This window comes from Oryctolagus cuniculus, chromosome 10 (genome assembly GCF_964237555.1).
Source record: "Oryctolagus cuniculus chromosome 10, mOryCun1.1, whole genome shotgun sequence".
Classification (NCBI taxonomy): Eukaryota; Metazoa; Chordata; class Mammalia; order Lagomorpha; family Leporidae; genus Oryctolagus; species Oryctolagus cuniculus.
In genome coordinates, this window is record NC_091441.1 from 20,725,050 (window position 1) to 20,745,285 (window position 20,236).

The 20,236-nt window shown below is 50.0% G+C and overlaps 1 protein-coding gene across 6 annotated transcripts in view; it reads left to right on the top strand.

Annotated features, from left to right (window-relative positions):
• The window catches only part of FECH (ferrochelatase), a 40,229-nt gene continuing 19,993 nt past the window's right edge, over positions 1 to 20,236 (top strand). For 2 of the 6 annotated variants that reach the window (XM_008261397.4, XM_017344203.3), the window contains exons 1-4: positions 6 to 233; positions 5,946 to 6,066; positions 13,525 to 13,644; positions 15,108 to 15,256. In XM_008261397.4, coding sequence (XP_008259619.3) covers positions 167 to 233; positions 5,946 to 6,066; positions 13,525 to 13,644; positions 15,108 to 15,256 — 457 coding nt within the window. In that variant the 5' untranslated portion in view covers positions 6 to 166. Of the gene's footprint in view, positions 234 to 5,945; positions 6,067 to 10,200; positions 10,321 to 13,524; positions 13,645 to 15,107; positions 15,257 to 20,236 lie in introns of those variants that run through there. The other 4 variants (XM_002713647.5, XM_017344204.3, XM_070050122.1 and 1 more) reach the window with 4 other exon arrangements.

The following is a 20,236-nucleotide window of genomic DNA, read 5'->3' on the forward strand; positions in this document are numbered from 1 at the left end:
GCCCCGACCAGGTAGGTAGCCAATGAGCGAGGGAGCAAGGGGCGGCCGCGCGGGATAAGGGACTGGGGCTCGCGGGGGAACCCCCCCTGGGTTCGGCTTCTGTTGGGCCGGTACCTGAGCGCACTGCTGCGAGGAACCCCGGTCCCGGGCTCGGGCTGCCCCGGAAATGCTTTCAGCCGGCACAAACATGGCTGCGGCCCTGCGAGCTGCGGGCGCCCTGTTCCGCTGTCCGTGTAAGTGGGTCTGTGGCGGCCACCACCGAGGCCGGGACCCCTGGCCAGGGGCTTGGGGGTGGGGGTGGGCAGTGGACCGCTCACTCCAGGGACGGGCCCTCCCATTGGAGGAGGGACGAGGGGAGCACTGGCTTCCCCGGGAAGCCGCAGGGAGGGAGTCCGTCGGTCAGCAGATTGGCCGTAGCCCTAGCAGGGGTGTAGTAACAGGTTGGGGGTGGGGGTGGGGGTTCCAGAGGGAAAGAACCTTCAAGGGACTGCCCTCGAGAGGACTGGGGCGCGGTCGTCACCTCCATCACCGCGGGCGTCCGCCCTGCGGCCCCCTCCCTGACCATGGAGGCGATGGGGCACCTGTCTGCCCTAGCCGGTGGGGACAGCCAGGGCCAGTGTCTGCTAGAAATATTGGGGATCACCTGCGCTCCTTGAACAGCCTCAACGTTTCTGATATAGACTGTGGATGTGGGTTGGGCCCGCGGGGTGAGCTGATGGGACCAACGCTGGGTCACACACACCTGCTTAGGGCGGTGTTCCTAGCTGTGTGCACCTTGAGCTGGGAGCCCAGCCTCGCTTGAGCTTTGGGACATGTCCATGGAGAGCAGTCAGGCCTCGCCTTGTGCCATGGAGATGAGCAGGGGCTAGGTGAGTGAACACCCTAGCACCATGCCTGGCGCCCAGTGGGTACTCACCGTGTCCACAGCTGTGAACGGGGAAGGTGCTTATTTAATGCATTCGGCCTGACTTGTTTCTCTAAGTTCCCGTAGTGCATCAGCCTGGCACCTACTTAGAGGGAGTGAGAGCTTCCACCCTGAACCTCGGTATCTTGTTACATAGCCTGTGTTAGAACAATCATAAGGACCAGTGAACAGTGGGGGTCAGCTCACTAAGACCCTGGGGAGCACAGGAAGGCCAATGCAGAAGGAAGTACTGAGTTACTGTTGGCCTTCACCGAGCTCTCCAACCCTGACCGACCCCAGCTCCTGGACCAGCACGAGAACTGTAAACAATCCGTCGTCTGCTCCTAAGGAACTAAATGGAAGTGTTCAGAAACCATAGCAGTAGATTTGAAGGCCACTTGCGATACAGACCCTGATTTTTAGGTGTATTTATAATACTTATTTTGGTTGATATGAAAGAATTGACATTAGGTTAAAAAATAAGTAATATTCTAAAAATGAATTCTCAAAGTTAAATGGGAAAGTGAAGTTTTATACTCTGTTTAACATATTACAAAATTAGGGAGGAACTTCTTGAGTGGGCCACACACCCCATATTTGTATTATATAAATTAGGTCTCCTTATACTGTGATTGATAGAAAATGCATACTAGAAAAAATTGCATGGGTTAAAGCATTTTCCACCAAAATAAGCTTATCTTTTAATTCTACTTCCCACTAACATTTGAAGTTCCCCTGTATATATGAATTATATCCTTTTTTTTTTTTTTAGATTTTATTTATTTACTTGGAAGTCAGAGTTACACAGAGAGAGGAGAGGCAGAGACAGAGAGAGGTCTTCCATCCACTGGTTCACTCCCCAATTGGCCGCAATGGTCGGAGCTGGGCTGATCCGAAACCGGGAGCCAGGAGCTTCTTCCGGGTCTCCCACGCGGGTGCAGGGGCCCAAGGACTTGGGCCATCTTCTACTGCTTTCCCAGGCCATAGCAGGGAACTGGATGGGAAGAGGAGCAGCCGGGACTAGAACCGGCACCCATATGGGATGCCGGCACTTTAGGCCAGGGCTTTAAACTCGCTGTGCCACAGTGCTGGCCCCTGAAGTTTTTTTTTTTTAAATGCTCAGTTTTATTTATTTTAGCCCCTAGACTTCTTAAGTTATGAGTGTATTTTTAGTGACTCACCTATCAGGTTTGTCCAGGAGTTAGGAAATTCTGTTTTTTTATATCATCATCAGCTTTCCTTCCTGTCTCTCTCAGTTTGATGACTTTTATTGATAACTATATAAGGAGAGTGGGCAGAAACACCTGGCTTAATTCATAAGCTGGCCAGTTTGTACTCTTGGGAGTTCTTAACCTCTTTGCCTAACCACATGCAGTGTGCCAGGCACTGTTCTTGACGAGGGACAAAGGGCCCCCCCACCCCCACCCCCAGTACTCATAGCAGCCCTGCAAGGCTGGCCTTATCACCCCTTTACAGATGAGAAAAGTGAGCCGCCCAAGCACAGTGTGTTCCTTGTTGGTCCCATGTGGGATTTCTGCCCGGATCTCTGGCTCCAGAACACATGCTGTCTACACAGTGTTGCCTACACCTGCAGGGCCTCCTCCAACGGGTGCTGGGTCTCTTCAGGGTCTCAGCTGGTCTTTTTTTTTTTTTTTTTTTTTTTTTGACAGGCAGAGTGGACAGTGAGAGAGAGAGACAGAGAGAAAGGTCTTCCTTTGCCGTTGGTTCACCCTCCAATGGCCGCGGCGGCTGGTGCGCTGCGGCCGGTGCACCGCGCTGATCCGATGGCAGGAGCCAGGAGCCAGGTGCTTTTCCTGGTCTCCCATGGGGTGCAGGGCCCAAGCACCTGGGCCATCCTCCACTGCACTCCCTGGCCACAGCAGAGAGCTGGCCTGGAAGAGGGGCAACCGGGACAGAATCCGGCGCCCCAACCGGGACTAGAACCCGGTGTACCGGCGCCGCTAGGCGGAGGATTAGCCTAGTGAGCCGTGGCGCCGGCCTCAGCTGGTCCTTTGAATGACTCCTTATTTAAACTCCTGTAGCTAGACAGACACTGATCATTTGGTGGGAGACGGTCTTTGTTGTTCTAGAACCTTCAGCTCACTCGAGGAGGTATGTAGAGGTGACCTTGTGGGTTGAATGTGTTAACACTGAATCCTGAATGGAAAAGACCCTCACTAGTGGCTTCCCCCTCCTCTGAAATTCAGTCAGTCGTGGAGAAGAGAATGTTATAAGTAGAGGTCATAGCAATAGTTAAAGCGAGACCCACCAGCTCCACGCTTGTAACAGGAAATCCTGACACACTCATGGGAGAATCTAGTCCCACCCCAAATTCCTCTCCCTCCTTTTTTTCGTTTTTTAGATTCACAGGAGGAAATCTCTTTACCAGCCATCAAATTCCAGAATGTCTAAGTTTTCTTCTCCATACCTCATGGAACCCAGTGTAGCTTCATCCATCTAAGGAACTGGGGACATGGCAGCATGACTAACAACCTGGTGAAATCTCATCATGAAGTTCAGAATTAGACTTGTCTAAAGGACAAGGGTGTTGCTATGAGACCGCATTTGAGTGGAATCGAACTTCTTTATGTCAATCTCTCCACTTGCACTTTGAGTTAGTGAGGATTGTTCAACACAGGCTCCCATAAATTGGTTCCACTGGGAAGCTGTGCAATCTGGAAAGTTGGAAATTAGGTGGCCTGGAGATAACTATATCTCATAGGTATGCTGGGTGATTAAAAAAAAAAAAAAACCTCAGAGCAGGTGTAATTCCTATACTCTAGAAATTTACGAGTGGAAATAGTGCCAGCACGCATCACGAGGTAGACACTACAGGGTACGTCACTTGTCTCATCTGCTTTCACCCTCACAGGAATCCCAGCAGCAAGATACATCCTTTTTTTTTTTTTTTTAAGATTTATTCATTTATTTGAAAGGCAGAGTTAACAGAGAGGCAGAGAGAGAGATCTTCCATCTGCTGGTTCATTCTCCAAATGGCCAGAGTTAACAGAGAGGCAGAGAGAGAGATCTTCCATCTGCTGGTTCATTCTCCAAATGGCCAGAGTTGGGCTGATCTGGAGCTAGGAGCCAGGAGTTTTTCTGGGTCTCCCACGCAGGTGCAGGGGCCCAAAGACTTGGTTCATCTTCTGCTGCTTTCCCAGACCACAGCAGAGAGCTGGATTGGAAGAGGAGCAGCTGAGTCTGGAACTGGCACTCCTATGAGATCCTGGCATTGCAGGCAGCAGCTTTACCCGCTATGGCACTGCACCAGCCCCCATCATTTTTTTAAAAGATTTATTTTTTATTTATTTCAAAGGCAGAATTACAGGGGAGAGGAGAGAGAGAGAGAGCGGTCTTCCATCTACTCGCTCTTGTAATGGCCTGCAACACTCTGGGCTTCGCCGGGTCAAAGCCAGGAGCCAGGGGCTTCTTCCCAGTCTCCCAAGTGAGTGCAGGGGCCCAATCACTCGTGCCACCCTCTGCTGCCTTCCCAGGCACAATAGCAGGGAGCTGGATCAGAAGTGGAGCAGCGAGGACTTGAATGCTAGTGCTATAGGCGGCAGCTTAACCTGCTGTGCCACAACATCATTCCCAGTATCATTTTAAAACAGGAAGGTGAGGCCCAGCTTTCACCCTGGCGCCAGGTCACGTTGCTAGTAAGTGACACGGCAGGAGTCAGAGACAGGTCTGCTTGCTCTGCAGTCAGAATTCCTCACCGGGACATCTCTGCTTGGAGGAGGAGGGGAGAGGAAAGTGGTTTCAAGCTGGTTTCTCACCTGCTGGCTTGAGAATGGAGTTGGAGGTCCTGTGTAGAGCGTGGGGTGCAGTGGTGACCACTGTCCCACGTACTTACGCTAGGGCTCCAGTGGAATTTCATTGTGCTTGTAAAACCCACCACTCTTCATGCTACAACCAAGTGTGGCACATGGTCTCCTCCACCCAGGCCTACCACTGACTCCTGTGGGTCCCAGGTCAGTGTGTCCAGAGAGCCACATAAATGACATGTCAGGTGGCAGGCTAACACGTTGTAGCATAGGCTCTGTGCTCCCACACTGACAAATGAGCCTTCACAACAGCCTGGAAGGGCAAGTTCTCGAACTCTCCAGGGTTCCTGCAGAAATGTGGAGGCCTCGGGAGAGCTGCCTGCAACCCTGCTTCCCTGCTCCTCAGCCTCGCGCCAGCTTTTTCCTGGGTGATGTGTCTTGTGTGCACACACGAGTGCTCCAGTCTGCACATCCCAGTTCCATTCTTGGCCCTACAACAGCCACCCCTTGCACACCCTTCTGGCTAACCATCGCCTATACAGATGGCATGATCTGCCCTCAGGAGGATGGAATAGAGGCCTATGCAGACCCTAGAAGTGGGCGTGGGGCTGTGGGGACAGGGCAGAGAAGTCTGGAGTCCCGGCTCCTGGGAGCTTGGTGTGGGACGTTGGGCAGGGACTATGGGGGAGGCGTGTCCCCATGGCCTTGAAAGCCCACATGCCCCACAGCTGGGGTGCAATGGGAGGAGGGCCAGAGTGGGCCCTGTGGAGCAGAGGCCGTCCTTGTCAGGGTCCAAGGGCAACACCGGGGTTCTCAGCACAGGTGCTTTCCTGAGAAGACTTGGCGGCAGGAGTGAGATCCATAACTTACTGAAAACTGGCCCAGTTTTAATTCCCTGAGTCAGTGGCTCACTACCTGTTCTGCAAGCCCCTCACCTGTCATCCAAGCTGCCTCTGCCCGTTAGCAGTGTTTAGAATGTGCTGTGGTTCTCATGAGGGATGGGAACAAAGTCTGGCCCAGGTGGAGAGAGGAGGTGTATGCGGTTTCGGGAAAGCCTCCGTGCAGCTGCTCCTGCTCCGTGCGAGGGGAGCGACCCTGCACCCCAGCCCCTTGGAGAGGCCTTAAGTGCCTTTACCCGCCTGCAGAGCAATGCTAGCAAATCACCTCTGCCGTCGCATCTCTTTAAAGTTTAAAGCCAGGAATTATGCCCCGAGGACCTCTCAAAAAGAAATTACTGTTCAGCTAGATTTCATGCTAGCACTTTAATTTTGTCACAGCGGTGCATGGCAGCTCGAGGGCCCATCAGCCATGGAGGTGCCAGTCGGGTACAGCCGCTGCCGCCGCCGAGACAACCCAGCGTGCCCAAAGTACAAAACCTCAAGTTCAACTGGAGAAGAGGTATGAGTCTAGTGTCAGGCACAAAATGGGATTTCTCTTTATCGATGCAAACCCCGGCGGATACAGCTGCCCTGTAGGAGAGGTGCTGAGAAAGCCGATGCATCAGGAACTGTGTGGTGTGTTCTTGGCTTCCTTTCTGTAGCTGTTACACTACAGATTTTCACCTTCCCCCAAACAGGGCTTTTGATAAAGGACATGTAGTCGAGTGCAGACAGTCTGTAAATCATCTAAGAATTTGGTTCTGGAATATGTCACATAACACAAATTATACATTGGCTAGAAATGTGTTTATGAACCTAATGTAATTATACCTACGAAGTCAATGTCCTGTACAGGATAAAGAATAACTGGTCCACCCACAATCTCTATAGGAAACCGTGTCATTGTTTTTCATCTGGAAACACGGGGAACCTAATTATAGATCATATATATGATTTCTAATTTGTTACAGAAATGAATAATGTGTTTCATACCTCACCTTTGCCATTTGCTGGTTGGGGGTGGGTAGGCAGGGCCCTGCTGAGTGTCTTCCTCAGTAAGAAGCTAACTGTTCTCACTCTTGCTTTCTACAGTGGCCCTGGAAAGCTTTATCAAGGGGAGTTATGTATTTTTTTTAAAAGATTTACTTACTAATTTGAAAGAGAGAGAGATCTTCCATCTGCTGGATCACTTCCCACGTGGCCACAACAGCCAGGTCTTGGCCAAGCTGAAGCCAGGAGCCAGGAACTTCATCCGGGTCTCCCATGTGGGTGGCAGGGGCCCACCTACTTGGACCATCTTCCACTGCTTTCCCAGATGCATTAGCAGGGAGCTGGATTGGAAGCAGGGCAACTGGGACTTGAGCCAGTGCTCCAATGGGATGCCGACATTGCAAGCAGCGGCTAACCCAGTGTGCCACACGCTGACCCAGAGGGAAGTAACTTAGATGAGTACATGATATCGCATACTTATCACTAGGCAGAGTGAAAGAAAGTAGCTGGGACCTGCTGAACTCCTCGACCTTTCTGCTAGACCAGAAGTTGTCAGTAAAGTTCAACAGCCATAAGAAGTCGATATTTTAATTTTGTGCTAATTATTTTCCTTGTGTGATCTTAGATTCACTGAATGAGTGCTAATTAGGCTTAAGTGTGCTGGGGACATGCAATTAGGGCTGGGGCCCTGATCATCTCTTCTCAACTTCCTGTGCCCCTAAAAGATGGACTTGGTACCCTGCCCCTCTTCCCACTTCAACCATAGGTACTGAGGGATTGGCATGAAGATTTGGTGTAAACTGAAGAACTGACTCAATGTGGAACCCTGGAAGAATAATTCTTTCAGTACTGTATTATCTTAGAGTCAAAAGTAGTCTTAACATTAAATTATTAAGGAGTTGGCACTGTGGTATAGCAGGTAAATCCACCTGCAGTGCCGGCATCCCATATGGGCGCTGGGTCAAATCTTGGCTGCTCCACTTCCGATCCAGCTCTTTGTGATGGCCTGGGAATGCAGTAGAAAATGGCCCAAGTCCTTGGACCCCTGCACCCACGTGGGAGACCTGGAAGAAGCTCCTGGCTCGTGGCTTCGGATCAGTGTAGCTCTGACCATTGAGGCCAACTGGGGAGTGAGCCAGCGGATGGAAGACCTCTCTCTTTTTCTCTCTCTGCCTCTCCTTCTCTCTCTGTGTAACTCTGACTTTCAAATAAATAAATAAATCTTTAAAACATTTTAAAAAATATTAGATTATTAAAATTAAATAAAATCTAATTCCCTAATTTTATTAAGTAACTTTATATCATATTAATACAAAAAATAGTTCATTTGAGAATATACAGATGGGACCAAAAATGTTTAAAAAATCCCTGATCATCTTAGTATTTTGTCTCTGTGTCCATTAGTATTCACTCAGTATATGTTTAACATATTAATGTGATAATGCTCTGTTTTATTTTTCAATTATCTTTGTTTGCTAGGTCATCATCTAAATATATTCTTATGCACTTTAATAGCTTAAGAGTTGTTTATTAAATTGTAATTGATTCATCCAGCCTGACATTATGGAACACGTAGGTTATTTGCACTTTTTTGGTATTGAAAGTAGGGAAGTGGTGGTTGTCTCTGGGTCATTCTGATGCCAGACATCCCCAAGGCATTGTGCCACTTGGTGCCTATGCTGGACCAGACAGATGCCAGGTGACACACCAGACTATGCCACGGATTGAGAGACTTATTCTGCAAAGGGCTAGGGAGTAAATTATTTATTTAAGGGTTTATTTATTTGAAAGGCAGAGTTACAGAGAGAGACATTCCATCTCCTGTTTCACCCCCCAAAGTCAGGAGCTTCTTCCTGGTCTCCCACATGGGTGAAGGGGCCCAAGCACTTGGGCCGTCTTCTACTGCTTTCTGAGGTACATTAGCAGGGAGCTGGATCAGAAGAGGATCAACCAGGACTCAAACTGACACCCTTATGGGATGACAGTGTCGCAGGCAGCTGCTTTACCTGCTGCATCACAATGTTGGCTCCCAAATTGTTTTACACTTACATATTTATTTAAAAGGTAGAGTGACAAGAAAAGGAGAGACACAGAAAGCACGCTTCCACCTGCTGATTCATTTCCCAAGTGCCTGCAGTAGCCAGGGCTGGGCTGGACTGGGCTGAAGCCAGGATCCAGGAGCTCCCTGGGTGGCAGGGACTCAAGCACTTAGGCCATTATCTGCTGCCTTCCCTGATGCATTGCCAGGAAGCTGGATCAAAAGTAGAGTAACCAGGGGCTGGCGCTGTGGCCTATTGGGTAAAGCTGCTGCCTGCAGTGCCGTCATCTCATATGAGCGCCAGTTCGAGTCCCAGCTGCTCCACTTCTGATCTAGCTTTCTGCTATGGCCTGGGAAAGCAGAAGAAGATGGCCCAAGTCCTTGGGCCCCTGCACCTATGTGGGAGACCCAGAAGAAGCTCCAGCCCTTGCAGCCAACTGGGGAGTGAACCAGTGGATGGAAGACCTCTCTCTCTCTCTCTCTCTCTCTCTGCCTCTCTGCCTCTCTTTCTCTCTCTCTGTGTAACTCTTTCAAATACATTAATAAATCTCTTTTTTTAATAAATAAATCTTTAAAAAGTGTGGGTTTTTCAAATGAGGAGAGTGTCCATTCTAAGAGCGTGCCTCTAGATAGCTTTGCACTCCCACTTTTACTTAGAGGGTACCAGCAAGTCTACAAGCCAGCAGGCATGTAGGCAAGGTTACACATCAACTTAAGGATTTGGGAAAAGGAATTTGGTCTGGTGGTCTAAGATAGGGATTAGAGCTGTGTTGTAAATCCTCAGAGATGGGCCCATTTAGATGCTTGTGCAAATTTACAAATTCAAAAATATTCCAGGTACCAATTCATGTCCATTAGCCCTCCGCTGTTCCCCCTGCCACATTCCTTGGGGCGGGAGTGCCCATTCCAGGCAGCCGTGTCTCTAATTTCAGGGGGTGTGCCTCCCCTCCCCCAGAGGCACTTATGCAGCATCTCCACAAAGAAGTAGAGTAACTGAGATCTGAACCAACACTGCCATCTGGGTTGCCAGTATCCTAAGCAGTGGCTTGACCCCTGTGCCATAACACCTCCCCCTGGAATACATTTTTTAGACTGCAGGCTGTCTGTCTCTTTGGCTGCTGTTCACCGCTGCCGTGAGAGCAGCCATAGACGATACATAAACAAATGAGTGGAACTGTGTTCCTGCACAACTTTATTCACAAAACACAGGAGGCAGAGGCTGCAGTTTGCTGGGCTGTGTGCTGGAGGCAGCGTAGAGCCACCGGCCAACTACATCTTGTAGGTTTCATGAAGAGCTGGGGTCTTGCTTCTTTCTCTTGATGCTGACTATAGACGGTAGAATAGAATCAATGTCTATTTATCAATTGATAAGCTTATTTACATTTAATAGTGCAGAAGAAAATGCTCATGTTTTAAGAGTCTCAGAATATAAAAATTAGCAAAGACAAACACTGAAACCTTTTCAAGTGAGTTTTTAAGAAAAGGTTTTTTCTTTCTTGACACCTAGTAGTTGCACATATCTAAAATCTGACATTTCAGTGCATGCGTACGATGTGTAATGATCAGATCAGAATAATTGGCATATCGACGAACTCAGACTCAAAGCATTTCTTTGTGTTAGGAACATTCAGAATCCCTCTCGACCGGCTATTGTGAAATGTTCAATTAATTGTTGTCAACTATATTTATGCTCCTTGGCCATAGAACACTAGAAGTCATTCCTCCTGTCCACCTGCAGCCCTCCAAGTAAGAAGTTTTAAGTATATTTTTTCTGTTTTATGTCCTAACAAAGGGAACTGGACCAGGCTGCCCCTGGCCTCAGGTGTGCCCTGTCTGGAGAGGAGAGGAGCCAGGGACCCTTGACTAACGCTTTGCACTTCACATTCTGGAGTACAGGGGAGGCGGAGGGGGCTGGCTAATGCGCCATTGATCATGCACAACACAGTTTTGAATGAAGTGCATGCGTACTGGGGCGTCCTCAGGTCGCGGGCGGCCCTTTCATGTATGAGATCAACATGGGTCCGCAGGGTACAGCAACAGCCCCTTTAAAGCCACACTTGTTCTGAGCTCAGGTGTTGCAGATGAGAATCGCGGTCCTAAATCCCGTTTGCACACTGATACCTTCTGTGGCTTAGGTAAGTCCTTCAGCCTGGGCTTTCTTAACCAGTAATCTGGTAACTGGCAGCAGTCCATGGAAAAATGCACTTAATTTATTGTGAGTCACAGATTTTGAGGGCGCAAGGCGGGATCCCAGGAAAAGATTGGTGGTCTAAGTAGAAAGATTAAGAGAATATTACAGTTTCACAAAATAATGCGGCTGGAATTTTCAGGTATCAAGAAAAGAAGATTCAACCCCTCGGTTAATTCAGCAATAGGACTTCTCTGTGGAAAAGTTATATACAAACGACAGCTTCTGTAGCTGCTTGGTTTAGTAAAAAGGGGGATTTAACCCTCTTCCTCTAGGACAATGGGTCTCAACAAGGGGCGGGGACATTTTGGCCCCCTCCCCCAAGTTTGGCAGTGACAGAAAGGTGATTGTAGTTCATCTTTATGAGGGAGTCTAAATCAGAAAAATCCTGCCCTTGTGGTTAAGGCACCACTGCCCCTTCCTCAGGAATTGGCTCCTGTTCTGAGTTCAGATTTCCACCTCCCTTCCCTGCAGTGTGTTTGATCAAGAAAACGGTTTCTGCCTGTATAGATTTGGCACACTGTGCTGCCTAACATTCAGACCAGGTGCTGTAGGTGCCTGTTTAAAAACTGTCGATTCAGACATCATGGTGACATCATAGGTGTTAGAGCACGCCAAGAATGGTGTTGCGTGGTGGTCGGAGGTGGTCTGAGGGAGGAGGCTGAGGAAGTAGACCCCTCTGTGCTCAGGACTGTGGTGTGGGGTGCAGGCCCGTCGTTCACAGCTGCTCCGCCAGCTGTGAATGAAGATGTGGCCCTAAACGGGCTGTTATTTAGCAGAAGGAGTGGTGATTCCTGCTACAACACGTGTGAATCTGGAACATTCCATGCTGGGTGAAAGAACCTGCCCAAGTGTGAGGTCCATGTCTCTGACATCGTGAACGGGCAAATCTGTAGTTCTAGGCAGTAGATTAGTGGTGACCAGGGTAAGGAGAGCGGGAATGAGCAGTAGCCTTAATGGATATAAGGGTTCTTTTTGAGAGTGATGAAGGTGGCCTGGAAGCAGAAAGTTGGGATGGGATTACAAGCTTCGGAATGTATGAAAAACGTTTAAAAAGGTGACTTTTATACTACGTAACTGTAACTCATTTTTTTAAATGTGAACAACAAAACCAAGGAATAAATGAAAGGACCACTCTGTCACGCATGGAAGGAGTAAGAGAGGCAAGAGAAGGTGGCAGAACAGCAAGAAATAATTTAGATCAGCAGTAATTTAACATATGACCAAAGAGAAGGGAGCAGATGGAAGATGGGCCAGGGTGGCATCGTGGTACATTGTGTTAAACTGCCACTTAAGATGCCTGCATCCCATAGTGGAGTGCCTGGGATCGAGTCCCGTCTCCACTTCCCATCCAGCTCCCTGCTAATGCTCTTGGGAAGGCCACAAGTGATGGCCCAAGTACTTCAGTCCCTGCCACCCACACAAGATCCTGGATGGAGTTGTGGACTCCTAGCTTCAGCCGGGAGTGTGTATTTAGGAGTGAATCAACACATGAAAGATCTTTGTCTCTCCCTTTCTTCCTGTCGCTTTGCCTTTCAAATATTATTATTATTTTTTTTTTTTTGGACAGGCAGAGTGGACAGTGAGAGAGAGAGACAGAGAGAAAGGTCTTCCTTTGCCGTTGGTTCACCCTCCAATGGCCGCCACGGCCGGCGCGCTGCGGCCGGCGCACCGCGCTGATCCGATGGCAGGAGCCAGGAGCCAGGTGCTTTTCCTGGTCTCCCATGGGGTGCAGGGCCCAAGCACCTGGGCCATCCTCCACTGCACTCCCTGGCCACAGCAGAGGGCTGGCCTGGAAGAGGGGCAACCGGGACAGAATCCGGCGCCCCGACCGGGACTAGAACCCGGTGTGCCGGCGCCGCTAGGCGGAGGATTAGCCTAGTGAGCCGCGGCGCCGGCCCAAATATTATTTTTTAAAGATTTTATTTCTTTATCTTAGAGGCAGAGGAAAAGACTTACATTTGCTGGTTCACTCCTCAAATGGCTGCAACAGCTGGAGCTGAACCAATCCAGAGTCAGGAGCCAGGATCTTCCCCTGGGTCCCCCATGCAGGTGCAGGGGCCCAAGCGCTTGGACCATCTTCCACTGCCTTCCCAGGCTATAAGCAGAGAGCTGGATCAGAAGTAGAGCAGCCAGGACACAAACTGGCACCTATCTGGGATGCTGGCACTGCAGCCTACTACACCACAGCCCTGGCCCCTCAAATGCATATTTTTTAAAAATAAGAAGAAAGAACGATGGGCTAGGATGAATACTTTGGAGGTTTCAGACTGCAAGGGAACCTTCTCTGCTAGGTGGCTAGGCACCCTACCCACTGAATTGTCAGCGTTTTGAGGTAGGGAGTGGGCTCTCTTTTGGACAGTTGAGGAGAGGTCTTAACCTGAATGCTCCTAAGCCACCCCCAGGTGCTTCAGCCTTGGGACCATTGCATATCTCTCCATTGACTCTCCGAGCCTAAAGAACTGGCGCTTTGTTCAGGGCTGATGGTTTAATAGGAAAACCTCTCTAGGCAAGCGAAGGCCTGTGTCCTGGGTGGAGCTCAGAGACAAAGGTTGGAGTCTGAGCTGGGACTGGGGAGAATTGGAGACCTCGTGTGTTCCCAGACAGGTCTCCGTGTGATGGCAGCGGAAGGGTCTGTAGGTTTCTGCCTTTCACAGGACAGGTGAGATGAGAGTTTGCCCGCTGAACCAGGATTCTACTCTTGAAAGCCACAGGGGCGACAAATCAACTTGCATTTATTTTTTATTTTATTTTTTTGGTAGGAAGCCAAAAACTGGAATATTGATGTTAAACATGGGAGGCCCTGAAACCCTTGGAGAAGTTCATGACTTCCTTCTGAGGCTCTTCTTGGACCGCGACCTCATGACACTTCCTGTGCAAAGGTGAGACTCGAGTAGACACCTGCACTCTCTAGTCACGTGAGCAGAGCGTTTTCCCTTAGGCGCACCTCCATAGAGCCTGTAGTCTCGGTGCGTATCTGGCGGTGGTGATCGGGGCAGCATTCTGTTCTGTGGCGTGTCAGAAGGACGTGAGACTGAGAAGTGCAGGGAGAGACCAAGTTAGGATCCTGCTGGAGCCCTTCCCTCGCCAGGGCCCTGGAAATCATGGTTGTATTGACACAGCTGAAGTGCCTTTAAAGATTTCTAGAGATATATTTGTCCTGGCGGGCAGTGGCGGATTAGCGCTCAGGCAAGCAGTGATTATTACTCATCTGTGCTGTGGATAGGGGTCCGTGCTGTTGACTCTCTCTTCCTCTCTTCCTTCCCTCCCTCTTCCTTTCAAAATAGGATTGTATAATGAAAAATTAAGACACGCATATGATTAAAAACTGCGAATAGTATAAAAGTGTTTACAGTAAAAAGTGACTGTCTTTCACCTTGAACTCCAGCCTCCTGGTTGTCTGGAGGTCAGCCCAATTGCATCCAGAAATAGTCCATGCATATCCAAGCATCCCCATACACACACACAAACACACACACACAGACATTCCTGCCCCTTTGTTACACAAATGTGAATGCACTTATTATGTACATTATTTGGCACTTTGCTATTCATTTTTTTTTAATTTTAAATTTGAGAGAAAGAAATCTCCTACTACTGGGTTCACTCCCCAAATACTCACAACAGCTGGAGCTAAAACAGGTTGAAGCTGAGAGCCAGGAACTCAGTCCATGTCTCCCATATGCATGGAGGGACCCAAGTACTTGAACCATCCCCTGCTGCCTCCCAGGAAGCTGGATTGAGGAGCAGAGTCAGGACTCAAACCCTGGTACTTAGATATGGGATGCAGGTCTTCCAGCCAGCGTCTTAACCACTAGGCCAAAAGACCTTAACAGCCCAGTTAGTCTTTTTTTGAACTTGACATCATTATCTTGTTTCACAGTAGATTGTATAGATCTGGTTCATTGTTTTTCATGATTTTGTTTGTGTTTAACTCATGCTTTACTGATGGCCAATTAGGTTGTTTATAGAATTGCACTGAACATTCATGTGTGCATGTCTTTGCTCCCATATGCAAGTGTATGTACAGGATCAATCTACTTTATCTAAATGTGGAGGAATGTATGCTTCTTGCTGAAACGTGTCAGGTGTGTGGCTAGCTCTGAACCCCCACAGTGTGCTCCTAGAACTTGTGGAGTGCAGAGGTAGACGTTTTTAGAGAGTGTCTGGCTTTAGCTCTCTCATCTCCATCCAGAGAGCAGGCTAATGCCAGTGACTCAGGCTCTTGTTAAGGACTTTTAAAAATTTTTTGCTGATCTTTATTATTATTATTAATGAGTAGAAAATGTTTCTCAGATTGCTAAGGTGGAGTAAAATTGAATTACCTACCTGTTCAATGGTTTAGCAAACTGGGGCCATTCATCGCCAAACGCCGGACCTCCAAAATTCAAGAGCAGTACCGCAGGATTGGAGGCGGCTCCCCCATTAAGATGTGGACCTCCAAGCAAGGAGAAGGCATGGTGAAGCTGCTGGACGAGCTGTCCCCTCACACAGGTATGGCCTCTTCACTGACCGGTGGCACTGAGTTTGTTCTTTCAGAGTAGTTACAAAATTCAGAAGAGCGTTGGATGCCAGGTGCTGTCGCATGGACCATTTCTCGGGGTTTCTACGTAGCACCTGGTCACTTAACTTAGTTCTTGTATCTGCTCAGTGCATAGCCTTTTCCATTCCTTCCTCTGTTACCAATAAGACAGCCAAGCATTTGGAATGTTAGTTTCCAAAGAAGTGTGAGGTGTGGGGTAAATTGAGCTAGATCATAGGGCAGACGTGCCACACCCTGAGCAGAAGACACACTGGAGGGAAATCCTTAGGAAATGAATCGAGGCTGCTGCTCCTGCCTGCTCTTTCTATCTGGGTAGTTAATGAGGCCAACACTGAGAGCGGAATTAGCCAGCTGTCACTGAGCCACGTGCTACGAAGCAACGTCCAGCAAGTGCTCTCAGCTGCTGACAGCGGCGCCATGGTAAAGGGCGGCGTCACGTGGGCTGTGACAGGTGACACAGGGAGGACTGTGCACATCTGGTGACGGCACTCTGAGAACGCCCACGTGCAACAGAAGTGTGCAGAATGAAGCAGCAAGTGCACGACCGAGCCACAGTGGCCGTGTCGGATCGCCAGGGTACCAGGGATGGCAGGGCATGCCGTGGTGCGCGCTCCCTGCTGTTTGCATCCACTGGCGTGAGGGTGTTCAGATTGAAAAGTGTGCTCTTAAGGTGCTTAAAATGCATTCCTTGCAAATCAAGGACACCAGGATCGGGACAGGAGTGTGACACTGGGGCGCTCCTCCAGGAGACAGCCACACTGAGCAGGCTGCAAAGGGGCGGCTCACTCCTGCCTGAGTGGCTCTCAGAACCCACTGTTTCCTGTTGCACAAAGGGACGGACCCTTGGATCCTCTCAGTTGGAAAATGGCTGAACTGCGCTTTTGAGTGTGAGGTTTGCCTCCTGCCTCCGCTGTGGCCCAAGGGCATGTGTGCTGTCCAGCCACACATGCCACAGCGCATCACTGGCAGTGTTGGCCGTGGGGGACATGGCTGCCCTCCTCTGGCTCCTGCTTGATAGGGAGCAGACTCTCTCCTTGTCAAAGTCCGTCCTGTAAAAGATGACTCGGATTGACTACTGCTGCACTGTCTTGAGTGGAAAGAGAAGGTGGAAAGGTGCCTCTTCTTCTGTCTCCTTGTCACTGTGGTGCTTGTGCGTGGTGTGGGCAGGCCTGGGAAAGTAACAGGTGTAAGTGCATCTCGCCTGTTTCCCCCTGTCTGTGGTCTGTGGTGAGGCTGCTGAGTGGACACCTCCCGGGTCAGCTGGACAGAGTCCCACGGAATGCCCAGCTTTGACCCAGTGTCCCACCTACTGTCAAATTCTGATCATTTTAATTTGTGCCAGTTTTGTGCAAAGAAAGAAATGGCAAGTTTGTGTAGATTCTAGAATTAATTATTCTCTACTTTGGTAGGTGCCCAAGAATAGTAATGTCCATAGAAATTACTGTGAAAGTGATTTAAAAAAATTTTAGTTATTTACTTTGTTTATTTGAAAGGCAGAGAGAGACAGAGAGATCTTCTGTCTGCTGGTTCACTTCTCAAATGCTCTCAACAGCCTGGACTGGGCCAGGCCAAAGCCAGGAGCCTGACCTCACTCTGGATCTCTTGCATGGGTGGCAGGCCCCAACTACTTGAGCCAACACCTATTGCCTCCTGGGCTGCACATTAACAGGAAGCTGGCTCAGAAGCAGAGGAGTTGGGACTCGAGCCAGGCGCCCAGTATGGGACGTGAGAGCCCCAAGCCGCGACATCAGCACTGTGCCAAATGCCTGCCCCTTGAGAGTGCCGGGGATAAGTTGTGGGTCAGCTCAGTGGCTGGCCTGAGCAATCACTAAATCACTCCTAACGTGGCAGGAAATTGTCTTTCCTCCTCTGCTCCTTCAGCTCACTTGCTCGCTCGCTCACTTACCTGCTCTTTGATCCGTTAATTCCCATATCCATCCCCCTTCATCCATGCAGCCAACCAGCAGCTAATTGAAGGCACTGACCTCCCAGGCAGCCGAGGGAGAAGTGGTGAGTCAGCGCGCTCTCGCCTTCCCAGAGCTGGGCTTCCGGGCGGCTGGCACCCAGGCAGGCACCACTGCTCTCAGGGACTGCTTCTGGCTTCTCTGGATCTCGGGGACTCGTCCAGGTCCTGACCCAGGACGGGCATCGGGACTGATACCTTTGACACATCACCTTCCGGTGGGGCCCAGACCAGGGACCCTCTGGGGCAAGCAGATTAAATGTGGCTTTCTCTTGCATGGGAGATGAACGCCTCGTCACTTTATTTTTAAGATTTATTTATTTAAAATCAGAGTTACAGAGAGAGAGGGACACACACACACACACACACACACAGGTCTTCCGTCTACTGGTTCACTCTCCAGTGACCGCAAGAACCAGGAGCCAGGAGCTCCACCTAGGTCTTCCACATGGGTGGCAGAGTCCCAAGCACATGCACCATCTTTTGCTGCATTTCCATGCACATCAGAAGGGAGCTGGATCTGAAGTGGAGCAGCCGGGGCTCCAACCTGTGCCCATCTGGGATGCCGGCGTGCAGGTGGCAGCTTCACCCACTGAGCCACGACAACAGCCCCGTGCACCTCATTTTTCAGGCCTGCTCTGGGGGTCTGGAACATGGCATTGATAAGGCTCCAGGCCACCCATTTGTTTACTAGCAGCACCCCACTGAAGACCCGGCATGGGGCATTGCCTCGTGCTGCTATTCGAAGTTGCAAACTGTCTACTTATGAGAAGTTTCCAGCCTAGTGGGACCTTGCTGCTTCACGCCAGCCCACTGAGGGACAGGGAGGTGTGTATGAGGGCTGATAATGGGGGTGGGATAAGTGAGAGCGCCTCAGGCTCCGAAACTCCCGGGGAGTGGGGGCGGGGCTTGGCACTGGAGGCTGGGAGATCACCGAGTGCTGTGCCCCAGGCTCCCTGCTTGCCCAGAAGGAGGCTGTTTGTCCTGCTGCTCACACTTTCTCAGGGCACAAAGCTGGGGGAGGCAGACACCGGTGACTCTCTGGGGGGACAGCACAGTCATTTCCCTTCTCCCTCGCCTCCGTCACGTTTCTGTCTCTTTCTCTTTCGCATTTCTCCTTTGCTGGGGTTCAAATGTGTCCCTCAGCTGTTCATAGGTGAGAAACATACTCCCTAAATTCCTATGCTGTTGGCACTGGAGGTGGGGCTTTGGGGAGGTGGTCCAGGCCAGATGAGGTCCTGAGGGTGGGTGGGTGTGATGGCCTTAGCGGCTTTATAGGAAGAGGCAGGGAGACGGAGCTGGCGCCGTGCTGTGTCCTGCTGTGTGATGCCTCTTGTGTCACAGTGCAGCACCTGCTGGCACCACACTCTGGGTCCTCCCGGCCTCCAGACCATGAGCTAGTGAGCCTATGTTTTGTTTAGATTTATTTATTTTTATTTTGAAAGGCAGCTACAGAGAGGGGGAGAGACAGGCAGAGAGAGAGAGAGAGAGAGAGAGAGAGAGAGAGAGATCTTTGATCTGCTATTCAATTCCCAAATGGCTGCAACAGCCAGAACTGGGCCAGGCCAAAGCCAGGAACTCCATCCAGGTCTCCCACATGGGTGACAGGCCAAAGCACGTGGGCCATCTTCCACTGCTTTCCCAGATGCTTTAGCAGGGAGCTGGATCAGAAGCAGGGCAGCAGGGACCCAAACTGGCTGGTGTCCTTGCAGGCGGTAGCTTAACCTGCCATGCCACGATGCCGGCCACCAAACCTCTGTTCTTTATCAATTGCCCCTCTGTTGTGTTCAGTTACAGCGGCAGGAAGCAGGCCACGACGTCCTCCCATCTTACCCTTCTTCACCTGTAGTTTTCAACTTTACTCTTGAAAGACATCAGCTGGCTAATTTCTAATAGGAAAACTCCTTAGGCAAGAAAATGCGATGGTTACAAACCAATAAAAATGTTAAATGCTGCCAGTGTTTAGGGGCAGTAGTTGTTGCTTGGTAGCCAGTATGGAAATTTTGAGACTGGCATTGGCTTTGGATAAAATTGACCAACTAGCTAAGACAGCGAGTTGCACGGGGACTGTAGCTGGGAGGTGGTTTCATACAGTTGCACTGCACTGCGGTGAGAGAGAAGGAAACAGAGAGGTATCGTTTGATCACAAATATGTCTTGAATCATCCTGGTTGAGTTCTTGAACTATGGACTGTGCCTGTTTTCTGTGACGCTCTAAGTACTGCTCAGTAGCACAGTTCAGTTCTCCGCGGGATGCTGGGTGGGTCAGAGCATAGTTTAGTTTTTTTTTTTAATTTTTTAAAATTTATTTATTTTTTTTTTGACAGGCAGAGTTAGTGAGAAAGAGAGACAGAGAGAGAGTTGTAGATAGTGAGAGAGAGAGACAGAGAGAAAGGTCTTCCTTCCGTTGGTTCACTCCCCTAATGGCCGCTACGGCCGGTGCTGGGCCGATCTGAAGCCAGGAGCCTGGTGCTTCCTCCTGGTCTCCCATGGGGTGCAGGGCCCAAGCACTTGGGCCATCCTCCGCTGCCCTCCTAGGCCACATCAGAGAGCTGGACTGGAAGAGGAACAACCAGGACTAGTACCTGGCACCCCAACCGGGACTAGAACCTGGGGTGCCGACGCTGCAGGTGGAGGATTAGCCAGGTGAGCCAAGGCACCGGCCTAGGGCATGGTTCTTGGTCAGGGGACCCTGGCCTCCCTGGTCCTGCCTGTATGACTGACTTCACCAGGCCCCGTCTTGGAAATGGGGATGCTTCTAGAACCCAGCTGCCAGGGGCCTTGTGAACCTTAAGTGCGATTTCCTGACAGGTGCTAGCCTGGAGCAAGCCAAACGTCGGGTGTGAGAATTACCTGTGCTCAGCACTGGCATAGGCACGTGACCCAGTGGCGTTCAGAAGTCTTTTTTTTTTTTTTTTTTTTAATGATTTATGTATTTATTTGGAAGAGTTACATGGAGACAGGGAGAG